This window comes from Acromyrmex echinatior, chromosome 9 (genome assembly GCF_024713525.1).
Source record: "Acromyrmex echinatior isolate Ae372 chromosome 9, ASM2471352v2, whole genome shotgun sequence".
In the NCBI taxonomy this organism is placed as follows: domain Eukaryota; kingdom Metazoa; phylum Arthropoda; class Insecta; order Hymenoptera; family Formicidae; genus Acromyrmex; species Acromyrmex echinatior.
In genome coordinates this window covers 2,191,432-2,214,401 of record NC_141860.1, presented here as the reverse complement: position 1 = coordinate 2,214,401, position 22,970 = coordinate 2,191,432, and the positions used below count along the sequence as shown (strand labels likewise).

Below are 22,970 nucleotides of genomic sequence, written 5' to 3'. Positions count from 1 at the left end.
ACCCTTATTCATGACATCACAAATGAAAATAGCGGAAAATTTTACGTCCGAATACGTTATCAAGCCTAGGTCAAAATTACCCTTAGAGGTCATGTGGAGGTCAAGTTACTTTTAGAGCACCCGTACCAACCTTCTAAAAGATATGGATGTGTTTGTACAAAAAATAGTTCAAACAATACTAGGTATTTACATAGCTATGATGCATCCATCTGCTGGTGAATTTGAATTCTACCTTTAGATTCATTTGTAGTCGTGTACATCGATTTTTAAAGATTCCTAATTATCAAGATCTTGAACAGTCGATGCCGCCTGTGTCAGCATTACCCAAGATGTACCACGTGGAGGTCACAAGGTCGGACTTACACCTCGTCGGGGTGCTTTTTTAAGGTGGTTCCCCTTGCCGTCACCTTTGTTCGTACGCATGTGTTCAGTCTAGATTTTCGAAGTGTCCTCCACGTGCATGTATGCAGGCTGTTATTCTTCGTTGAAAATCATCCATCACCCGACGAATTTCGACAGGATCTAGAGACTGAATGGCTTCTCGAATTCTGTTCTTCATGTCTTTTGAAGTTGTAGGTCGTTCGCGGTATACGAGGTCTTTTATTCTTCCCCACAAATAAAAATCCAAAATTGTAAGATCCGGTGATCGTGGTGGCCAGTTATGTGGACCATATTTACATATCCATTGGCCGCGAAATATGCGGTTCAGTTGTTGACGAGCAATGACAGACGTGTGGGCTGGACATCCATCCTGTTGAAATCACATATTTAGACGTAGTTGAAGTGGAATATCTTCAAGTAAACGTGGGAGTTCGTTTTCGAGTAAATCGACATACAGAAAATGGTTTAGATTTTCTTCAAAGAAAAATGGTCCGACGATATGCGTATCAACAATTCCGCACCAAACATTGACTTTCTAGATACGTTGATGATCGATTTCTCGATACCAATGTGGATTCTCTTGCGCCTAATAACGAGATTATGTGTGTTCACTTCGCCGTCACTTTTGAAGGTGCACTCATCAGAAAACAAGATACTTCTATGAAAAGTAGGTAATTGTTGAGTAATCCAATTACAGAATATCAGTCTTTGTCTATGATCGTCCAATGTCATGGCCTGGTGAAGTGACATTCGATATGGATGAAATGAATTTTCTCGCAAAATTCTACTGATAGTGCTTCTACTTATTCCACTATCTCTTTCTCGTCTTCTTAAAGAATCGGTAGGATTTACAAGAGCAGAAGCAATTATATCAGGTGCCCGTACTGCACGAAGCGGACGATGAATTTGCATTCCTTTATTATAATCCGATTGGACGATATCTTTTTGAATTATCCGCCGTTGCAAACGACTGAAAACATTGCGCGAATGCGGTGTACGATCGGGATATTCATTTCGCCACATTCTTTCAGCTTCGCGAAAACTTCCAGCCCTACTCAAAACCAACAACATTAACGCAGCTTCTTCGCTTGAGTAAGACATATCTACCTATAAATGAATAATAATCCCCGAATATTGAAGTACCTAAGTACCTACCTAGGTATAAAACGCACCTAAAAAAAAAACCGACAGTTTATAAAACTCTTAAGCGAGCAAAGGGAGAAAAGCAAAACAAACAAGTAAGTTTAGTTCAGTTCAGTTTAGTTGAGTTCAGTTCAGTTCAGTTTAGTTTAGTTTAGTGTAGTTTAATTCAGTTTAGTCGATTTACTCGAAAACGAACTCCCACGTTTACTTGAAGATATTCCACTTCAACTACGTCTAAATATGTGGTTTCAACAGGATGGATGTCCAGCCCACACGTCTGTCATTGCTCGTCAACAACTGAACCGTATATTTCGCGGCCAATGGATAGGTAAATATGGTCCACATAACTGGCCACCACGATCACCGGATCTTACAATTTTGGATTTTTATTTGTGGGGAAGAATAAAAGACCTCGTATACCGCGAACGACCTACGACTTCAGAAGACATGAAGAACAGAATTCGAGAAGCCATTCAGTCTCTAGATCTTGTCGAAATTCGTCGGATGATGGATGATTTTCAACGAAGAATAACAGCCTGCATACATGCACGTGGAGGACACTTCGAAAATCTAGACTGAACACATGCGTACGAACAAAGGTGACGGCAAGGGGAACCACCTTAAAAAAGCACCCCGACGAGGTGTAAGTCCGACCTTGTGACCTCCACGTGGTACATCTTGGGTAATGCTGACACAGGCGGCATCGACTGTTCAAGATCTTGATAATTAGGAATCTTTAAAAATCGATGTACACGACTACAAATGAATCTAAAGGTAGAATTCAAATTCACCAGCAGATGGATGCATCATAGCTATGTAAATACCTAGTATTGTTTGAACTATTTTTTGTACAAACACATCCATATCTTTTAGAAGGTTGGTACGGGTGCTCTAAAAGTAACTTGACCTCCACATGACCTCTAAGGGTAATTTTGACCTAGGCTTGATAACGTATTCGGACGTAAAATTTTCCGCTATTTTCATTTGTGATGTCATGAATAAGGGTTTACATTTGTAAAACGGTACTTTGACCTTGAGTTATGCCCAAGGTCGACCTCAAGGTCAAATTCAAGGTCACCATCAGATAGATCTCCCGAAATCCTGCAAATTTTGTCTGAACCATTTTTTTGTACAAACACATCCCTACCTTTTAAAAGGGTGGTACGGGTGCTCTGAGACACCCGGTATGAACGTTATTGATCCTATCCCTAAAGAATGCCTCATTAGTAAACAAAATATTGCACAAAAATTGTAAATCTTAATTACATCGATGAAGAAACTATTGACAAAAAGTGATCCATTGTTGCAAATTAACTGGTAGAAGAGCCTGAACATGCTGGACATAATAGGGATGCAAAAGTTGATCATGCAAAATGTTCCACACAGTATGATGGCTTGATCTTTCTTGCAGGACGATTCTTCGATAAGATGTTCCAGGATTTTCTTCAATTGTGCGTAAAATATTTTTCTCGAATGCAGGACTTCTAACAAGTCGTAGTCTACCGCAATCAACTAAATTTGGTTTGAATTGTCCGGTCTCACGTAAGCGTTGATAAATTTTGCTAAACATTCTTTTTGGCTGTCGGATAAGCTGCATGATACAAGCGCGCTACTGTTAAAGCATTGCTCTTTGCTCTGCCATACATAAACTGAATCCGTTGTTCGAGATTAGCATCCGTAAAGCCGATTTTACGGAATTAGTGTATGTGCGGCATATGGTTTGAAAACGTCTAGAAACGCTATATCATTTAAAATTGTTTTAGAAGCTTCTAAATGAACTTGACAATCACCTTTCTTGAAGTCAAGAGAATAATCAAAACCGCATGTTGTAAATACACAAAAACCAATTGTTAAAAAAACGACAATTACAATTCTAATCGATTATCGCACGCGCGCTCGCGTGACGCGAAACGCGTAATTCGCTAACATCCCAATCATAATCGCTGATTTTGCGCGCATGGCAATAACATGCCGCATCGTCATTAAAAATTGCCAATTGTTGCCCGAATCATGAGGTCAACCTCAAAATTCATAATTTTCATAGTGACAAAAGGAACCTTTGTTCGATTAAATCGATAAAAGGTCGAGCAGTGATCACTCCTTTTTTCTTTTTTAGTCGCAGTTAACGTTCCGCAATTTAGATCAATCGCTTCTGAGACGCTCCGCCGAAAGAAAACCGCCGCGTTCGATTCATTATAGAAATCCGAAAGAGTGTTCGCCTGTAAAAAGGAAACGTTGATTTCCATTCGCGTTTATTTATGCTGTATTAAATTCATTATTTATAATTTGTTACACATTTTTGCGAAATTATCAACTCTGTAAATTGTTCTAAATAAAATTGTGATCTGTTACGTGAACATTCACGTTGATTTAATTTTCGCTCGAAAAGTCTTCCCGCTCAAACTCTCTCTGTCTCTCTCTCTCTCTCTCTCTCTCTCTCTCTCTCTCTCTCTCTCTCTCTCTCTCTCTCTCTCTCTTACTCTCCAATACCGTCATTTCACAATTTGTGTAAAAATTGGCCATTTTTCAGATAACACAAAACTAGACACGGTTCACAATCCAAAGTTAAATACAACAATCCGTGCGTAATTAGGTGGTCACATACGAGCGTCCGTGAATGAACTGACTAAGAGACTTATTGTTATCAACAAATACGAAATAAACCTGGAATCTTTGATCTTCAATGATGAAACATACCAAATTGTGTATTGACATGAGCCGAAGACACATTGAACATTTATTGTAGATTTAATTTATTTTTCACAGAGAGAGAGAAAATGCTCAGAAATAAAAGGTTTTCGGAGTACTGTTCATTAAGACTTTTTGGTTTGTTTTAACGAGTTTTAATTACTCCTAAAATTTGGTACCTTTTGTTAATACCCTGTATTTCACGCAGTTTGTATCCTTCGGGAATGACAATTTCCTCGTTGCCATAGTAAAACTTGTTGTTTGTTGAATTTACATTGGCTAGAATAGTACGTTTAGTAAAGTCCGTCAGACCAAGCTCGTAATCGCCGTCACCCAAATCTACCACTAGAAAGTAGCTCACGACGAGGACAGTTACTCTTGCTTGTCAGTGTAAACGTCAACGACATGTTTCAAACGAGCACTTAAACAGCGCAATGTCGGTCCTTAAATTGCTTGTCAATCGTTCGTAGAAACTGTAAACAAAGCTGCCTGCAATTGTTTTGATTGTAACATTGATGAGGCGTGCGATTGTACTCGATTACACTGTTTGCCAGATACCGTTCAAGTTCCTTCGGCGATCGAAGATTGCCAAAACTGTCTAAAATACATGACGCGATTCCCTCTTTTCGCATACGCTACCCAATGCGTACCAGGTTCCTCGACATTGTTCAGATTTACAATACCGCTCTCGTTTTAACGTATTCCTTCGATCGTTAATGTAATATGCATAAAAATGCCTCTAAAATATGGATATGCGCATACGGTTTGCAAATTGTTGCAATTGCACATCAGTAGTTACTCCCCTTGGCATTTTTAACTTTTTATTGATGTTTTTTTTTCTACGCGCGATATCTTGTTCGCGCTTGTAGGGAGCAAGATAAACGCCGCAGTCTTACATGACGCGATTATGACGTTGCAGTTCTTCCAGCTGACGCTGCGTTACTTTGTTATCGTTTATAGCTTTGGCGACTCCCGCCACGTCACCGACCAATGACCCGAAAATGCTGAGCAGCGGTAGAACGGGCAGGATGCCGCCACGTTTCGCTGTCGGAAGCATCCGCTTGCTCTTCTTCTTTCTTGTTTTCAAACTCATATCAATCTTCGTTTTGGCCTTCCCAAACTGCTAGCTACCCAAACTGCTGTGTCTCTCTGAGAGTTGAATCACTCGTCGCGTTTCCGAGTATATTGTTAGCCGCGTGTTATTCAGCTAGACGTTGCTGTGCGAATACGCTATGTCGTGTTCGCGACACGTAGCATCCAATGAATTAATTCCTTGATCACCTCTAGTCAATCGTTTCTCCAATTGCGTTCCCGGACCGCAAAACTGATATCCGGGAATATGTAGTTCAAAAGGAAGCGCATTTATCGCACGATTTAACAAGCCTCTCGACGACATTCGCTGCAATTCTTTATCAAAGCCACTGATGTACCTCCGAATCTGCTCGTTCTGATAATCTGTTTCATAACAGATCTATGAAATTTTCAAACTCTAGCAACAATTTTCGATATGTATTCCAGTTCTTTTGAGATTGAACTGTGCAGATCATCTGACACGACGAGAAACATTTTGATTACTGATTGATTTCGCTCTACGCAGCTCTATAAATAGGCCCGCTCGCGATATCGTTTTCAGTATTTTGTGGAAAGAGAAAATATGCAGTTCGTGCGCCAATCGCGGGCGATCAAAATGACGAATCTTGATGACAAAGTGCAAACCAATAAAGAGATGTGCAAGCATGACGACATGCTACCGGCATCTATACGTGCTGTTGTCTGCGGACTGTCAAATTGCGGCAAAACGAACGTGCTGATAAGCTTGTTGGAAAGTTCGCACGGCGTACGATTCGAGAACATATACGTGTACTCGAAATCGCTGCAGCAATCGAAATATTGATATCTGGCGAATTTGTTAGCACCGATCGAGAAAATCAGTTATTTTACATTCTCCAATAACAGCGATGTCATTTCACTTTATGTCGTAATGTTGCACGCTTTATGTTGTAAATGTTGCCAGCAAAAGCATGGATTTTTAGTGATTGACAAGGGCTGTGCGCTTACTGATGGGCAATATAGAAAAGGATTTAATGACTTTACAATACCGTGATGTGAGTTAATCTTGATACGTTGACATGAACAATAGCAAAGATCGTGAAAAGATAGCTAAGTCCATACAGCACAGAAAGATTGCAGAAACATTGCAGAATAATTTCACTGAAACATTACAATATTGCAAGGTGATTGCGAAACGTTGCTGAATCATTGTTGCAAAATTCCAACAATGTTAAGATGTCCGCTTTTTGTTATATTGCAACAAAACATTCCAATATTGCAATGTAATGTATTTGGATAAATTTTTTACGAAGACTCTAAAATGAAAATTATTTCTATACATATATCTCACTAACTTCAATTTTTCTACAAATCGCATTTCTAGTATATATGTGCTTCCTAAAAGCAATTTTTTATGATAAAACCATAAAATATTCCAATAAATATAGTATTAATTCTGAAGGATAAATTTATTCTTAAGAATAAAGCATATATGTGTATGGCCCGAACAAACTATATAAATATTATCTACTTTAATATAATAATACAATCGCTTGGTAAGTTAATCGCAATGATTCTTTTTAATTCAAAACCATTCCAAATCAATTGAAATCGATTAAAAAAATGACGGTATGAAATTTATCAATAAAGTTCAGGCGCTGGTTTATTCTTGCGTTCACATCAGGCACTGGTTTATTCTTGTGTTCACATCATCGATCACATAATTAATATTATCGATAAATCGTTTTCAGTAGTTTAATTGCTTATCGTCTTATCCGATAATGATGCATTGATTGTATCCAAACTCGATATTATACAATCTTTTGATTTTATATTTAAAATAAATATACATAATAAAATAAATAAATAACAACCGCGTGATTTATCGTATGACCACGCCGAATCAACTCCCGTCGAAGAAATTTTCGAGATTGCCGATGAACTGCTCGTAACATCTATTCAACATCTGCTTCAAACATCCGAAAGGCAAGAAAAGCTGCACGCAAACTATGATCCGTTAGGATAGAAATATCTGAAAACAGTCCTGAGCGGTAAGAAAGCCGTCAACATAGACATTGTGTTATGGAGTTTATTTCAGCGACGAGGGAACGATGCTTGGTATCACTTTGCACAAAAACGACGATATAACTATAGATGGGAAAAGATACGATAGAATACCAGGCTTGTACCAATTAATTTTCATGAAATTTCCCAAACGAAAGTATCTGTACGGATGAGGACGTACAGACCTACAGGAGCATTCTGCTGACAATGCTCACCGGCACGGTCATAGCCCGAGTAATCAAGTAATGAGTAGTAAGGGATACAAGTATAAGAATATACATAATAGCGTGATGACTGATGTCGAGTAAAAAAATTGGAACAGGAATAAACAAAAGAGTGGATTTACCGCGCACGATAATTCTAAACGATAATAAGATCGACTATATCCATTGAGACGATCCCAACGAAATTGTGGATCGTCTGCGATTGCTCGAGGCCTCGCACCAGGCGAGTCACAATGGTCACGACAACGAGATTATCGAAGAGCTTCGCGAAGCCAGTCTGATAAAACCTCGTTCTACACACGTCATTCAGTAGACATCACAATGCCGATCAACAAGTTTGGACTATCGGTTGGAAGAGGAAGCGAATCGCACTATCAGTGGCGTGGATTGTTCAGAAATTGCGCGATAACGCTCTTTGTATAGTCACAGTTGACTTTGACGCAAAGTCGCGCAAGATTCGACGAGTAGCGCTACCGGTGGATGATGCTGACGCAGCAAACAAACGATACATGCAGCAGAGTGTTCAAGATTTGAAAGATCGTCTGAATGAAATCGAGAGAAAGATTGTAGCCTTACAAAATAATATACAGGTTATGCTAAACGAACTTGAAAAGATGATTCGAAAAGTGCATCGTGCCAAATAATTATCCGCAATCTCTGAGAAACGTCTGATGAATTGCATGCTCCAGCGAGAAGAAATTTTTCGTGAAGATACGTCACAGTACACGGATACGATGATCTGTGGCGAATGCGTCCTTATACGCGATTCAACAGAGGTTACCACTACATTCTCACCGTTATCGACGTGCTGAGTAAGCACGTATAGATTGAGCCGCTCAAAGCCAAAAGCGGGAACGAGGTGACGAAGGAGCAAAGATCGCAAAGATAATTCGAGACGATGGAAGATATCCGAAAAATTTGCATACTGACAGAAGAAACGAATTTTACAACTCGGCTGTGCAGAAATTCTTGAAGAAGTACAACATCAACCATCATTCTATGTATTCCGTAATGGTGTCGGTCGTCGAACGATTCAACCGTACGTTGAAGAATGACATGTGGAAACAATTTACCCACAATGAAAATTACAAATGGATGGACATCCTGCCGCGTCTCGTATCATATTACAACGGGCGTAAGCATCAAACTATTGATATGCATCCCGTCGACGTTATCCCCATAATCGCCGACAGGCTCTTAATCACGGTTTACAATCCCGTAAAAATTGCCGTACTCGCGCGATACAAAGTAAGTGACTCAGTATGCGTGAGCAAATTCAAGACAGTCTTTGATAAAGGTTACACGCCGAATTGGAGCACGGAGGTGTTTAAAATTATCAAAGTACAATAAATCCAATGACGTATCTTCTGGAAGATTCTCGCGAAGAGCCTATTGCTAGAGGATTCTATGAATACGAAGTGCATAGCGTCGCTAATCCTGACGTGCATCTCGTAGAAAAGATATTGCGCAAGAGGGGGAACGAGATTTACGTGAAATGATTGGGATTTGACAATTCACATAATTCGTGGATATATAAAGATAATGTGTTGTAAAACTTATGTTTATTATAAAAATATAAATACGTATTATACATATTATAAATATCATATCCATATTGTATTTACATATTGTATATATTATATTATACATATTATATATATTATACATATTATACATATTATATTATATTATACGTACTATATACATAGCATACATATTATACATATTTTACATATTAAACATACTATACAAATATGTTTTATTTACACCGATAATGTCCCCATGGCAGCGTGTCGGTAGAACCTGGCACGATATACCGCTTATCGTGCGGATTTTGAACGATTTTTGTTTCTGATATCGTGTACATCTCGTGCAATGTGGATCTTATGCATGACTGCCTGCGTGTCATTTCGATTGCGTCATTCAAGCACCGCGTGTAATCCTTGAACGTTATAGACTTCGCTACAACGTTGCTCTTGACACCCTTTGACGTATGACATAACGCTGTTTATCGCATAATGTTGCGAGGAGCTTGTCATCGCGCTTGTCAGATGGTTTCTCGCGGATAGAATAGTAGATCAGTGTGTGCGTCATGAAGATGTTGCGGGTACTCCACGTCCTCCTCGAGAATATAGTCTGTTGCCGAATCTAACGCGATGGTCGTAAAGTCAAAATTTTGTACGTTGTCGATCCATCGAAAATCGACGTAAGGTAATTGACACATTGCCCAGTCGTACAGATTTTTGATGTCACAGACACGATGACGGTTTCGATAAATCGTACGACGGCATGTATTTGTTGTTGGCTCGCGCGTACCTGTTTGAACATTGACTCAGACCACCGCGTATACCACGCTTGATAAACATGACCATGTCAATGTCTGTGAGCAGTTCAAATCTGACACTCGTATGCTTTGACATGACGTCCCACGTAAAACCCGGTAAGGTGTAATAATATGCGGGTGTAATAATATAACTCGCGACGCAACTGTCACGGAAATTTTCAAAGACGTCGGCCAACAACAATATGTCCGTTTTCAGATATAAGTCACTATATTCATCGAGTGTCTGGATGGAAAACCGCTGCCATACGTTGATGGCGTACGCGTAAGTGTTCTTAGATACCGTCGTCAATGAACTGTAAAACGATTCGCGAGACGGTAAACACAGCTCCTCCAATTTTTCGACACAGTTAATGTATTTATATGAAAAGACTCCCTTTCGTGTCAAAAGATTAAAATTTTCTTCTGATAAATTGCAAAATTCGTGTTGTAGTATCCGTAGCTTATCTTTACTGAGAAAAGATGCCAATTTGTTCACAATTAGATGCGAGAAATCTGAATGAATCTATAAACTGTAATTTTACACAATTTTTTTTATCAATTTTAGTACAATACTATCGACATGTTTACTAAACGAGATATATTTTTCTTTAATTATCGGTAAAAGATCAATGCATCCTTCGTACGCAGTGGAAATTTCCTTGATAATGAAATGCGCGTCGTAGCCTGATAAGTTATGGAAAATATACGGGTATGCGAATCCCTATAATTTAAATTACAATTTGGCCTCTGTATCGCTCACTTAAGTGATCGCGTACTCGCGTATCGTCTAGCGCAAACGGTTTCTCGTACATGTGACAATGAGCTGTTAAATGTTTGCCAATCGTTTTGTGTGAAATCCATCATGAGTACGTTAGCCGACATAGACTGTATACTATGCGCTAAATTTCTGAGTTCTTCCGTGAACTATACAATCTTTATCACGGCGAAAACGATAGCCCGACAGTGAGCTATCGTAACAGTGTAGTATCCGATATTAAATACATTATGATGATAATACGTGTACGTAGCTGATTCAGGATCCCATCCGTCTTTTCCAATGCACACACTAGGTCGGCGTAGACAACGAATGGGACGTGTTCCTTCTTGCAATGGATGTCGAAACTTAGCCATTTATCGTTCTCGCTTGGCAGCCTTATCGCACAATCATTCAGTTTCCTCACTGTGGATTTTCAATTTTGCATTTGAGCTAAAATAATAGAAGCATCTGAAAAAAAGTATATATATGTTATATATTATATTATATATAATATATATATATATATATATATATATACATATATATATATATATATATATTAGGTGTATAACTTTGCTTATACCTTTTTCGTATAGATGACTTTAGCGGTAAATGGTGATCGAAATAAATAGATCATAGACGTCACACAATAAACTTGGGCATCTGTCAACATAACTCCATAGAAACATTAGTTGATTTGTGTCTGAATCATAAAGTTATTCTCAATTGAAAATGTCAGTTTACGAGGCAAATTCTTGTCATTTGCGGGAGGTTTTAATTTTCTGCTTCAATATGAAGAAATCTGCGGCTGAGGCTCATCGAATGCTCTCAAATACGTATGGTGAGGCCACTATTAATGAAAGAACGTGTCGTAAGTCGTTTCAACGCTTCAAGAACGGTGATTTTCACGTCGAAGACCAGCATAGCGGTGGAAGAGAGAAGGTTTTCGAAGATGCAGAATTGGAGGCATTACTTGATCAAGACTCGTGTCAAAATCAAAAAGAAATGGCACGATCATTGGAAGTGACTCAACCAGCCATTTCAAAACGCCTCAAAGCTATGGGAATGATTCAGAAGCAAGGAAATTAGGTGCCGTACGAGTTGAAGCCGAGAGATGTTGAATGGCATTTGTTTGCTTGTGAATAGCTGCTTGAAAGGCAAAGACAGAAGGGATTTCTGAATCGCATTATGACTGGGGACGAAAAATGGGTTCATTACGATAACCCCAAGCGCAGAAAATCATAGGAAGTTCCCGGCCATGCTTCCACATCGACAGCCAAACCGAATATTCACGGCTCCAAGGTCATAATTAGAATGATCCGATTTAGGTCATAATTAGAATGATCCGATTTATGCACCGTTTTGTTCGATAACTTGTTGCCATTTTGAAGATAATTCCATTATGCCTCTCTCATAGAAACCCTCGTCCCTATTGGCAAAAAACTGGGACAGTCGATTTTCACAAGCTTCTCTTGAGGCGAATTTTTCACCAGCAAAATCATTCGCCATAGACAGGAACAGGTGCTAATCACTTGAAGCCAGGTCCGGACTATAAGATGGATGCATAAGAACCTTCCAACCAAGCTCCCAGAGCTTCTGGCGAATCACTATTGATATGTGGTCTTGCGTTGTCCTGATGGAACACAATTCCTCTCCTATTGGCCAACGCTGGCCGCTTCTGAGCGATTGCTTCCTTCAGACGGTCCAATTCTTGACAGTACAGATCCAAATTAAGAGTTTGGCCGTAGGGGAGCAGCTCATAGTAGATGATTCCCTGCCAATCCCACCAAACACACAGCAAAACCTTCCTGACCATTAATCCTGGCTTGGTCACCGTTTGCGCCGGCTCACCGCGATTCGACCACGACCGTTTTCACTTGACATTATCATAAGTGACCCACTTTTCATCACCAGTCACCATCCGCTTCAGAAATGAGTTGATTTTGTTGCGATTCAGCAACGATTCGCAGGAAATTCGGTCCATGAGGTTTTTTTGCATTAACTCGTATCCTTACATCGAGCTTCTTTTTGTATCCGGCCTTATTCAAGTGGTTCCAATTGGTTTTTTGTGCAATGTTTAGCTCCTGGGCAATCGAAACAGTGCTTACATGACGGTCGGACTCGACGATTTCCATTATTTTATCGACATTTTCGACAATTGGCCTTCCAGAGTGTGGTGCATCTTTGACATCAAAATTATCGGAACGGAATCGACGAAACCAAAATTGCGCGTGATTGGCTGTTACAGTATCAGGACCATAAACACTATTCACATTTTCAGCCGCCTGGCTTGCGTTTTCGCCTTTATCGAAGAAAAACTGTAAAATATGGCGTATTTTCTCTTTGCTGATGTCCATCTTTGACGCGCGTTCAAACAATACTGAGTCAAGCAATCACAAAACTGTCTGAAAAATTTTTTTAGTACGAAATCTTATCTGTCTAACGCCATCTAGCGTAACCCGATCGCACTTATACAACGCGAGATACAGATTACTAAAGCCATCTATTGGAAAAATAATGGATTTCTTTTTACTATACCTTATATTATAATATATTATCATTATTATTATTATGTACCTATCGCAGAAATATTTCTTTTTTGATAAGTTATGAGCTGACTAATCGAGATAGATTCTTGATGAGCGCAAAATGTCCCGCGTTGTCATCCTCCATGTACAAGAGATTTACATGCTTGCTCCTCTTTCGGTCGGCGTATCGGCACAATCCCCTTCTCATTGGTGTAGACATTGATGGAAATGTCATTCAAAGTTTCAAATTTCTTAATTTGACTCAACATCATTGGAAATTCGACGCGAGATTTAGATCCGACGTATAATGTGGATACGAGGATTCCCGTTCCACATTTTTTTGAGCCGAGTGTAGAGCGGCAACAACTGATCATGCGAAACACGCATTGTCCACGGTTTGCACGTTGATTACTCTCTTTAGCATAATTTCTCGAGAGTTTGATATGACATCCTGCGTGCAGAGGATTGTGCTTGTTCATGTTCACCGTTAAATTTAATGTCCGCGACAATGCTCATCCGCATATCGTGTTCCTGAAACTCTTCCAGCGATGCTAGGGTAGGCTCGACAACGCGCGACACGTATCACTCGTGCAAATTGGTGCATTAATATAGTTCATAGTTCTGGATGGCAATACTTTTGTCGCGTGTTTATTACCCGCCAGGAACTCGCCATTAAAAACAATGTTTATTTTTATAGAGTCATATCGTTGTATTACACTATGCAAATGCTCAAGCACAATTTCGCTCGCGTCTTCGAGGAATCGGCGAGGCTCGATATGTTTAGAGTTTATCACCGCGCCCGTCAGAATACAACTTTCGAACGTCGTTTCGATGACAACGGAGTCCGTATTCGGACTCCACGCCCACATGTACGAATCTTCCACGCACAGATTCCTTCAGACTCTCGAGTCACGCGATACATACGATTGTCTATTACCAATTGATAATCGCGGATTTGATATGGTTTGGCTCCTCCAATGATTCGATAAACTATTGGCATTGCTGTTCCCAAACGCTCGTCTATAATACTAAAACAGGATAATTTGCTCAATCAAATCACGCTCCATGTTGTCACTTGCGCTGTCGAATTGACTAATGACGTTATTTGACTAAATCTTATTATTTTTATATCATTATGTGCGGGAATGCACCGCGCGGAAAGATTCGAGTGAGAGAACGGCACAAGGTTGATGTGATACACGACAGTAGAGAGAACTCCGTTTCTTTGTAATTTAACAAAAGAATTTTCTTTAATATGCTCAGTTACAAATTCAGAAAATATAATTAATTAAATATTAGATTAACAGAATATTAAATGCGGTCACCTTTTCCAAATTGTATTTGGAATCGCGGTGATGGAAAATCTCGGCGATTTTCTCGGCACTTCTCGAAAAGATTCGTTTTATAGCGGTTTTCACTAAGCGGTTAGCACGACGGTTTTACAAAGCGATATAGTAGCGAGACTATGACTCTAAGAACTCTAAGAAATCTAAAACTCTAAGAACTAAGCAATCTAAGCACTAAGGAACGGCGAGATCGAAGCATTTATTGCTTTCGGCCTGGGCTTTCTTCTTGGGAGAAATCCAATGAAATTTTGCCACAATCGTAATTATTACGTGGCATTAGTTGTATAAAATTGATTGGCGCTTTGGATTCTTTTCTAACGACGTTCAACGTAACAGTCATGAGCGACAGAAAATCCGTACGTGGGATTGGTGACAGCGCGTGACGTATTCGTCGGAGCGCGGCGCTCGCGAATTGAATTGTTCTAGAACTTTCGATTGTCCGTTGCCGGAGCTTGTTTGCGTGTACCGAATTGGTTTAAAAAGAACAAAGAATGCCAAATCGATGATTTTAACGAGGATTAAGATCATGCTCGAGATGAAATCACGAGCTCACTTTATGCGTGCGTTCAATGACAATTACTGTCGGTCGACTGAAAGAATTCTTGCTTTTCCCGAATTAACGATCTCAAACACATTATGTGTGCTATTTTTATTAATGATATTATCGCCTAGACATCTCATGAAAAAAATCTTAAAATTGCTAACAAAGCAGCTATAGTTTGATGAAATTGCAAATGTTGCATTTTTGCAGGTGTTGTATCAAATTACATTAATGATGTTATCGCCAAAATATTATATGTTAATGTCCTTGAAAAGATTTCTTATATTACGCTGACAAAGCAACTGTATATTAGTTGATATTGCACTATTTGATAACGCCGCATTTCAATTATTTCATATTATATATATACACACACACACACACACACACACACACACACACACGAGGGCAAGTCAATAAGTTCTTAGAAAATCTGTTAAAGGACACTCGCAGTGTCATGTCACATTACTTTTGACAAGTAGCATCTTTCAGCTGATTACTATCAAATTTTCAGCGGAATTCATCGCGTGGTTTCATTTCTGTAGACGATTAAAGCGAACAACTTTCGTATTTTTTAGAAAATGGAAAAAAACGAGTTTCGTGCGGTAATCAAACATCTACATATAAAAGGTTTAACGCCAAAAGAAATCAAAGCCGAGTTGGATAATGTTCATAGCACATCTACACCAGCGTTTGCGACTATATACAATTGGGTGAATGAATTTAAACGTGGTCGTACATTCACATGTGATGCACTTCGTTCGGGACATCCACATGTGATGCACCTTCAATTGAGACCGCCAGAAATTATCGATAAAGTCCATGATATTGTTTTGACTGATCGACTAGTGAAAGCGCGAGCTTGTTGAGGCCATAAGCATATCACATGGCACAGTGATTTCAATTTTGCACGAACAATTGGATATGAAAAAGCTATCGGCAAGATGGGTGCCGCGTTTATTCACTGTGAATCATAAGTGCGACCGTGTGACGATTTCAAAACAATGTTTGGAGATTTTTTAACATAATCCAGATAAATTTCTGATTCATTACTGTGGACGAAACATGGATCCATTACTTCACACCTGAGAACAAAGGAACAGTCAAAACAGTGGACTTCATCGAGTGAACCAGAAGGCTCCAAAGAAGGCGAAAACCGTGAAGTCGGCCGAAAAGGTGATGACCACAATTTTTTGGCCGGATGCACGCGGTATAATTCATATCGATTATCTTCTGTCGAAGCAAATGATCAATGGCGATTACTACGCAGCCTCATTGAACTGTTTCAACAAACTGTTTTTTAAAGAAAAAACGTTCACATTTGGCGAAGAAGAAAGTGCTTTTTCATTAAGACAATGCACGGATTTACACGTGTCCGGCATCGATGACCAAATTCAATGAATTCCGCTACGAATTGCTTCCCCATCCAACATATTCGCCAGATTTAGTGCACTGTGACTATTTCCAAACCTAAAGAAATGGTTCGTAGGAAAGAGATTTATCACCAGAGAGGTCATCGCCGAAACAGAGGCTTATTTTGAAGGGTTGGACAAATCATATTATTTGGACGGCTTGAAAAAGTTGGAGAATCGTTGGATCAAGTGTATCGAACTGAAAGGAGATTATATTGAGAAATAAAAATGAATCGATAAAAAAAAATGTGTTTTATTATGTTTTTCTAAAAACTTATTGACTTGCCCTCGTATGTATAAAGATTATGCGTTTCGTAGGTTTCCTCCGTGTTCAGATCCATTCTTGGAATGCCAACATTTCGTGAACCTTGCAGCCCACTTCATAAGGGCGAGGAGCAGTCTGATACTGTATCAGCTCCCTCTCAGAGGACTCGAGTTAGAATCGGACTTACTTACCTATTATATTGAATACAAGCATTTTAATCAATAAATTCCGTTAAAAATTAATAATTTATAATTTCCCGTTCCATTTTTCCGCTCAAATTGTGCTCCATGTAATATTAGGAATTATTTTCCCAAATAAAGTATGTATATACAAATCTATTAATTTGAAATGGCCGTGTTATGCGTCAAAATAGATGCGAGTTTACAGTACTTTATATATCTAGTTATTTTAGTATACACCATTTATACAATCCTTTACATTGTTTTGAGCGAGTTTTTCATATGTCAGAATTGAATTGTTTGCTGGTCATTTTATTCGACAAGTCATTCAAATTGAGAGGGAGACGTGAGTGGCGAATAGATTGCAGTGGAATTATATATATTCTTTTAATAAAATAAGAACATGAATTTTTTGTGTAGTTATTATAACTTAACCTGTTTGTTGACACATTAGAGTTACAATGCCTGGCTGTATAAGGGTGCGGGTTGACGTTATACGCTCTACCAATAGGAGAGCACGAAACATCATTACTTCAATCCAGGTTAGTACAAACTTGGTCAAGCCGAAAACACTATAAAATTGGTGGAATAGAATGTGCGGAGAGGCGGAAAATGTAGTAAAATTTAGTTAATTTTGTCTTCCGCGTTTCCGCATTTCCGCACTCTATGTAATCGCAAAAACTCGCTCGAAACAGTGTAAATAGTTGTGTGGGGAATTCTTAATGCCTCACTAGCGCAGCGAGCGTAGTAAGCTTAAAGATTGTGTTGGTAACGAGTTGCCTAGCAGCGTAAAAAAATAATAAAAAAAGAAATATTATATTAATAGATCAATAGAGGTGTTCGTCCTGTACGGTCATATAAAATTGTGCTCGTGAAATAAATATTATATTTACAGTTACAAATTAAGTCTCGATTATTATTTTCTTTATCACATCACACGACAAGCGTGGGCTTGTCAAGAGAACTCTGACTTATCCATTGAGTCACATATTCCCACATTGGTGACCCCGACGTGATTGTGATACGAAAGGCCGTTGTGATACGAAAGGCCATCGTGATACAAAAGGCCGATGTGATCGAGAGGAAGAAGCGATTAACTGGTAACTGTCGTTCGAGCAACATCGAGACGAACTTGGTTTCGAACCGAGCAGAAGTGCACATTGCCGACGTCGTAGCCGATAAGGAAGCTTGTCGCCGACGTAGTAGCCGTCAAGGAGGCCCATCGCCGACATCGTAAGCAGCAGCAGGCTCATCGCCGATATTGTGACCTGTCGCAAGGCCCCACCGTTAAGGCCAGGGCCAGTGGAAAATTCTCGCCGTTGGAAAACCGCAGAGACATATCCAACGACAGGCGCTCAGCATTCCGCCAACGTGGGAACTGCACGAATCAGCCCAGGAGCCGGCGTTCAGGACGTCATCGCCGTCGCCACCATTCGCCATTGTGATCTGTCAAGGACGACCTCGCCGCTATTGTGACCTGTGAAGGACGACTTCGCCGCATAGCAGTCGGGCAAGTTGTGTATGCAGCGCGTTAGTTTTTAAGCGTGCGTAATCCGGTAAACAAGAAAGTAGATCCTCCGCGCTTTTCTTCACGAGGTCAATTATACGAACGTCAATTAACAATTTCTCCATTATTGACAAATTAGCATTGAGCGATCGAAATTTTTATAGTGCGCGCGTAAGCGATTAATATTTAAGGTTGTTAGGAAGTACTGATTGTTCACGAGCTTCGTCACGTATAGTCATGGCTCCTCCCACCAACGAGGAATTGCAGGAGCAAGTGATGCAACTGCAAGCGATGCTTCAGCAGATGCAGGGCAAGGTGGCAAGCAATGTCGCGCGCGTGGATTCATATAGGGTTCCGAAAATTCCGCCGTTCTTAATTAAAGATCCGGTGACATGGTTCATTCAAGTCGAGGCCACTTTCGAGGCCGCTCGAATCACAGAGCAAAAGACTAAGGCGCATCACGTGATTATGTCTCTGGACGCAGAAGCTATCGCATGCTGCAGAGATCTCATCGCGGAACCCGATATTAATGAACCATACACCAAATTAAAACAGCGTATCATTGAAAATTTTTCAGCGTCAGCAGAAAGTCAACTGCGACAATTAATAAAAGGCCAAGTGCTTACGTCAGGGAAACCGTCGCAGATTCTCAGTCGACTTCGTAACTTAAACTCTGACAAACGATGTGACGACGCCATAATAAAAACTGTGTTCTTTGAATATTTATCACCGCACATTAGAAGCATTCTTGCGACTACCGAAAGTACGGATCTGGATAAATTAGCCAAAATGGCGGATAAAATAGTTGAGACCGTGGGTGATTCTGCGCAGTGTGCCGCCGTATCGTCGTCAGAGTCTAAACCGTCCGACTTAGAAGCTAGGATTGACGGTTTGGCCGCTGATATTGCTACCCTCGCTGCTGAGGTCAAGCGATACAGCAGATCTCAGACGAGAGACAAGGCAAATAAAAATCGTAAGCGTTCCAAAAGCAGAAACTCTCGTGTCTGCTGGCCGCATCGTACTTTTGGGAAACAAGCGCGAGTCTGTAAGGGAACTGAAAAATTCCCGTGCCCTTGGCCAAAGCCCAAAATTTTAACGAACGAAAAGGCGGGGAAATAGAATCGTCTGCCACCGAGGAGACAGGTATGGCGGGCGTCGATTCTTCTGTCCGTCTCCACATTCGCGATCGAGTCACCGGAGAGTTATTCCTTGTAGATACGGGGGCGGAAATTTCGCTGCTTCCCAGCACTTACACGAAGAACAAAACTCCGACCAATTTCAAACTTTACGCGGCAAACAATACGTGTATAGATACATATGGGGAGTCGTTCCGAACGCTACATTTAGGGATACGCCCGATCACATGGAATTTCTGCGTAGCATCAGTTCCGATTATTGGGGCTGACCTGATTGCACATTATGGTCTCCTTCCGGATCTTAAAGGTCATAGACTCATCGATTCATAAAATAATGTGTACGTGTCGGGCATTGTTAAATCGGTACCACAGCTTGCCATTAGCACAGTTAAACCCAGTACGAAATTCGCGAGTATCTTATCTGAATTTCCGGAGGTCACCGGTTTAGAACAGGTAACTCCGAATTGCAATAGCGATGTTCGTCATCATATCATTACCACGGGCCCGCCGGTTGCTGAGCGCCCCAGGCGGTTAAGTCCGGAAAAATTAAAAGCGGCAAAGGCTGAATTTCAACGGCTAGTCAAAGCCAGTATTTGCCGTCCGTCCAGTAGTCCATGGGCAAGTCCCATTCACATGGTACCGAAAAAAGACGGATTATGGAGGATCTGCGGCGATTACCGTCGTCTTAACGCAATTACCGTGCCGGATAAATTTCACGTACCGCATTTGCACGATTGCTCCTCCAATTTGCGTGGGAAAGTCATTTTTTCTAAGCTAGATCTGTATCAGGCATACAATCAAATTCCAGTGGCGCCGGAAGATATTCCGAAAACGGCTGTCATTACGCCTTTCGGGTTGTTCGAATATAAATTCATACATTTGGTCTTAGAAACGCGAGTCAAACATTTCAGCGTCAAATCTTCCGCGCTCTAGGCGATCTGGAATTTGTGTTTGCATTCATCGACGACATACTCATAGCGTCGACGTCTCTTGAAGAGCACGAAGCTCATTTACGCATAGTGTTACAGCGATTAAAAAAATTTTATTTACGACTCAATGTAAATAAATGCGAGTTCGGCAAGCAGGAATTAGAATTCCTCGGATTTACGATTAACAGCGAAGGATGTAAACCACTCGATAAAATTCAGGCTATTCGCGAGTTTCCAAGGCCTAACACTATAGTCGAATTGCGTCGTTTTCTTGGGCTTGTCAATTTCTATCGTAAATTACTACATAATGCAGCTATCGGTCAGGCACCATTGAATGAGTACCTTCGCGATTCACGCAAAAATGACAAACGGCCAATCGTATGGACGCCGGTGGCTGAAGAAGCGTTCAATGAGTGCAAGGAGAGTCTGGCCAACGCGACTATACTCTCTCACCCCTCCGACGCAGCCGAGACGCGCCTCGTTTGTGACGCGTCAGATTTCGCCATCGGGGCCGCCTTCGAACAACGTTTAGACGATTTGTGGAAACTGCTCGCATTCTTTTCGCGCAAATTAAATTCGGCACAACAGAACTACGGCGCGTACGATCGGGAGCTTACGGCGATCGCCGAGGCAATCAAATATTTTCGATATTTCCTCGAGGGGCGAAATTTCAAAATTGTGACCGATCATCTACGCGTTTATGCAACGTTCTGAAAAAGCATCACCTCGGCAACAGAGGCAACTTTCGTTCATCTCGCAGTTCACTACGCGTATCGAATACCTATCGGGTAAAGATAATATTGTGGCGGATTCCCTTTCCCGCATCGAAGCCATTCGTTTACCTGTCGAGATCGAACTTAATGAGCTTGCACAGAAACAAGAACAAGACAAGGAACTACGGTCTATTCGCGAATCTCCTGATTTTCCGCTTTCTAAGCGAATTCAATGGGGGCCGACGCATACTACACTGTACTGCGAAATGACTGGCGAGGCAATCCGTTCCTATATACCGGCATCTTTACGAGATCGCGTTTTTCATTTATTCCATGATGCGGCTCATCCGGGCCCTAAAGTCACGGATCGGGTAATTCGTCAACGATATGTGTGGCCCAACATGCATCGCGATATTACAAAATGGTGTAAGAATTGTCTTGACTGTCAGCAATCAAAAATATTCAGACACGTTTAATTACATCCTGAAAAATTTGTCGCACCCGACGGGCATTTCGAGCACGTTCATATGGATTTAATAGGTCCCTTGCCTGAGTCGGACGGGTACAGATATTGTGTGACGATGATTGATAGATTTTCGCGTTGGCCAGTAGCAATACCTGTGAAAGATATTGAAGCCATTAAGTGGCACGCGCGTTTTATGACAACTGGGTAGCAAATTTTGGAGCACCCAAAACAATAACTACTGATCAAGGTACTCAGTTTGAAGCGCAACTGTTTACGGCATTTCTTCAGCTGATCGGCTGTCAACGAATTTGTACCACGGCGTATCATCCCGCTTCGAACGGTATGATTGAGCGGTGGCATAGAAGCTTAAAAGCTGCTATTATGTGTCATGCTAATAAAGGTTGGTCACGAGTACTTTCGACCGTATTATTAGGTCTGCGTACTCATGTCCGCCTTGACACCGGCGCATCGCCTGCGGAATTTGTCTATGGAACGACACTACGCGTCCCCGGAGAATTTATACTGCCGGACGACTTCACTCCTAGTCCGCAAATTTTCATAGAGGAATTCCGCGAGCATATGCGCAAAGTTAAGCCAATCTCAATAAAGCATAAGCACAAGAAACGCGCATTCGTATTTAAAAATTTATATTCTTGTTCCCATGTTTTTCTACGGGTGGGCGGTACCAAGAGAGCATAGAGCGTCCTTACACCGGCCCTCACAAGATTATAAATCGTGTTTCGGATCGAGTTTTCGATATTGAAGTTAATGGTGCACAGTGTATCAGTCGAGAATTTGAAGCCAGCGTATGGCATACGCGATGATTTGTGTAGTGCGATTCTAGAAACAGGGCAAACAGCTAATTCGTCTAGCAACGAGCGACCAACTTTGAGAACGTATGCGCGCCCGAAGAGGAAGGTGACTTTCGCCTTATAATTGTAATAGATCTTCCAAAAATGTAATTAATTTTTGTCAGATACTTTTAAGATATTCTATATGACACGTTGTATATATTTTATAAGGTAGACCTAAGTGCCGGATTCGTTGTCACTCGGGGGGGAGTATGTAGGGAATTCTTAATGCCTCACTAGCGCAGCGAGCGTAGTAAGCTTAAAGATTGTGTTGGTAACGAGTTGCCTAGCAGCGTAAAAAAATAATAAAAAAAGAAATATTATATTAATAGATCAATAGAGGTGTTCGTCCTGTACGGTCATATAAAATTGTGCTCGTGAAATAAATATTATATTTACAGTTACAAATTAAGTCTCGATTATTATTTTCTTTATCACATCACACGACAAGCATGGGCTTGTCAAGA

The 22,970-nt window shown here is 40.6% G+C and overlaps 1 protein-coding gene across 1 annotated transcript; it reads right to left on the bottom strand.

The window, feature by feature from the left end:
* Positions 1-12,537: 12,537 nt before the first annotated feature.
* LOC147908491 (histone-lysine N-methyltransferase SETMAR-like) lies at positions 12,538-12,987 on the bottom strand. Its single transcript, XM_087409447.1, has one exon. The coding sequence runs from the start codon at positions 12,985-12,987 to the stop codon at positions 12,538-12,540; it is 450 nt and encodes a 149-aa protein (XP_087265573.1).
* Between the last annotated feature and the right edge of the window lie 9,983 nt (positions 12,988-22,970).

Excerpts from the sequence above, each read along its gene's own strand:
- LOC147908491 (XM_087409447.1), bottom strand. The coding sequence starts at position 12,987 with ATGGACATCAGCAAAGAGAAAATACGCCATATTTTACAGTTTTTCTTC.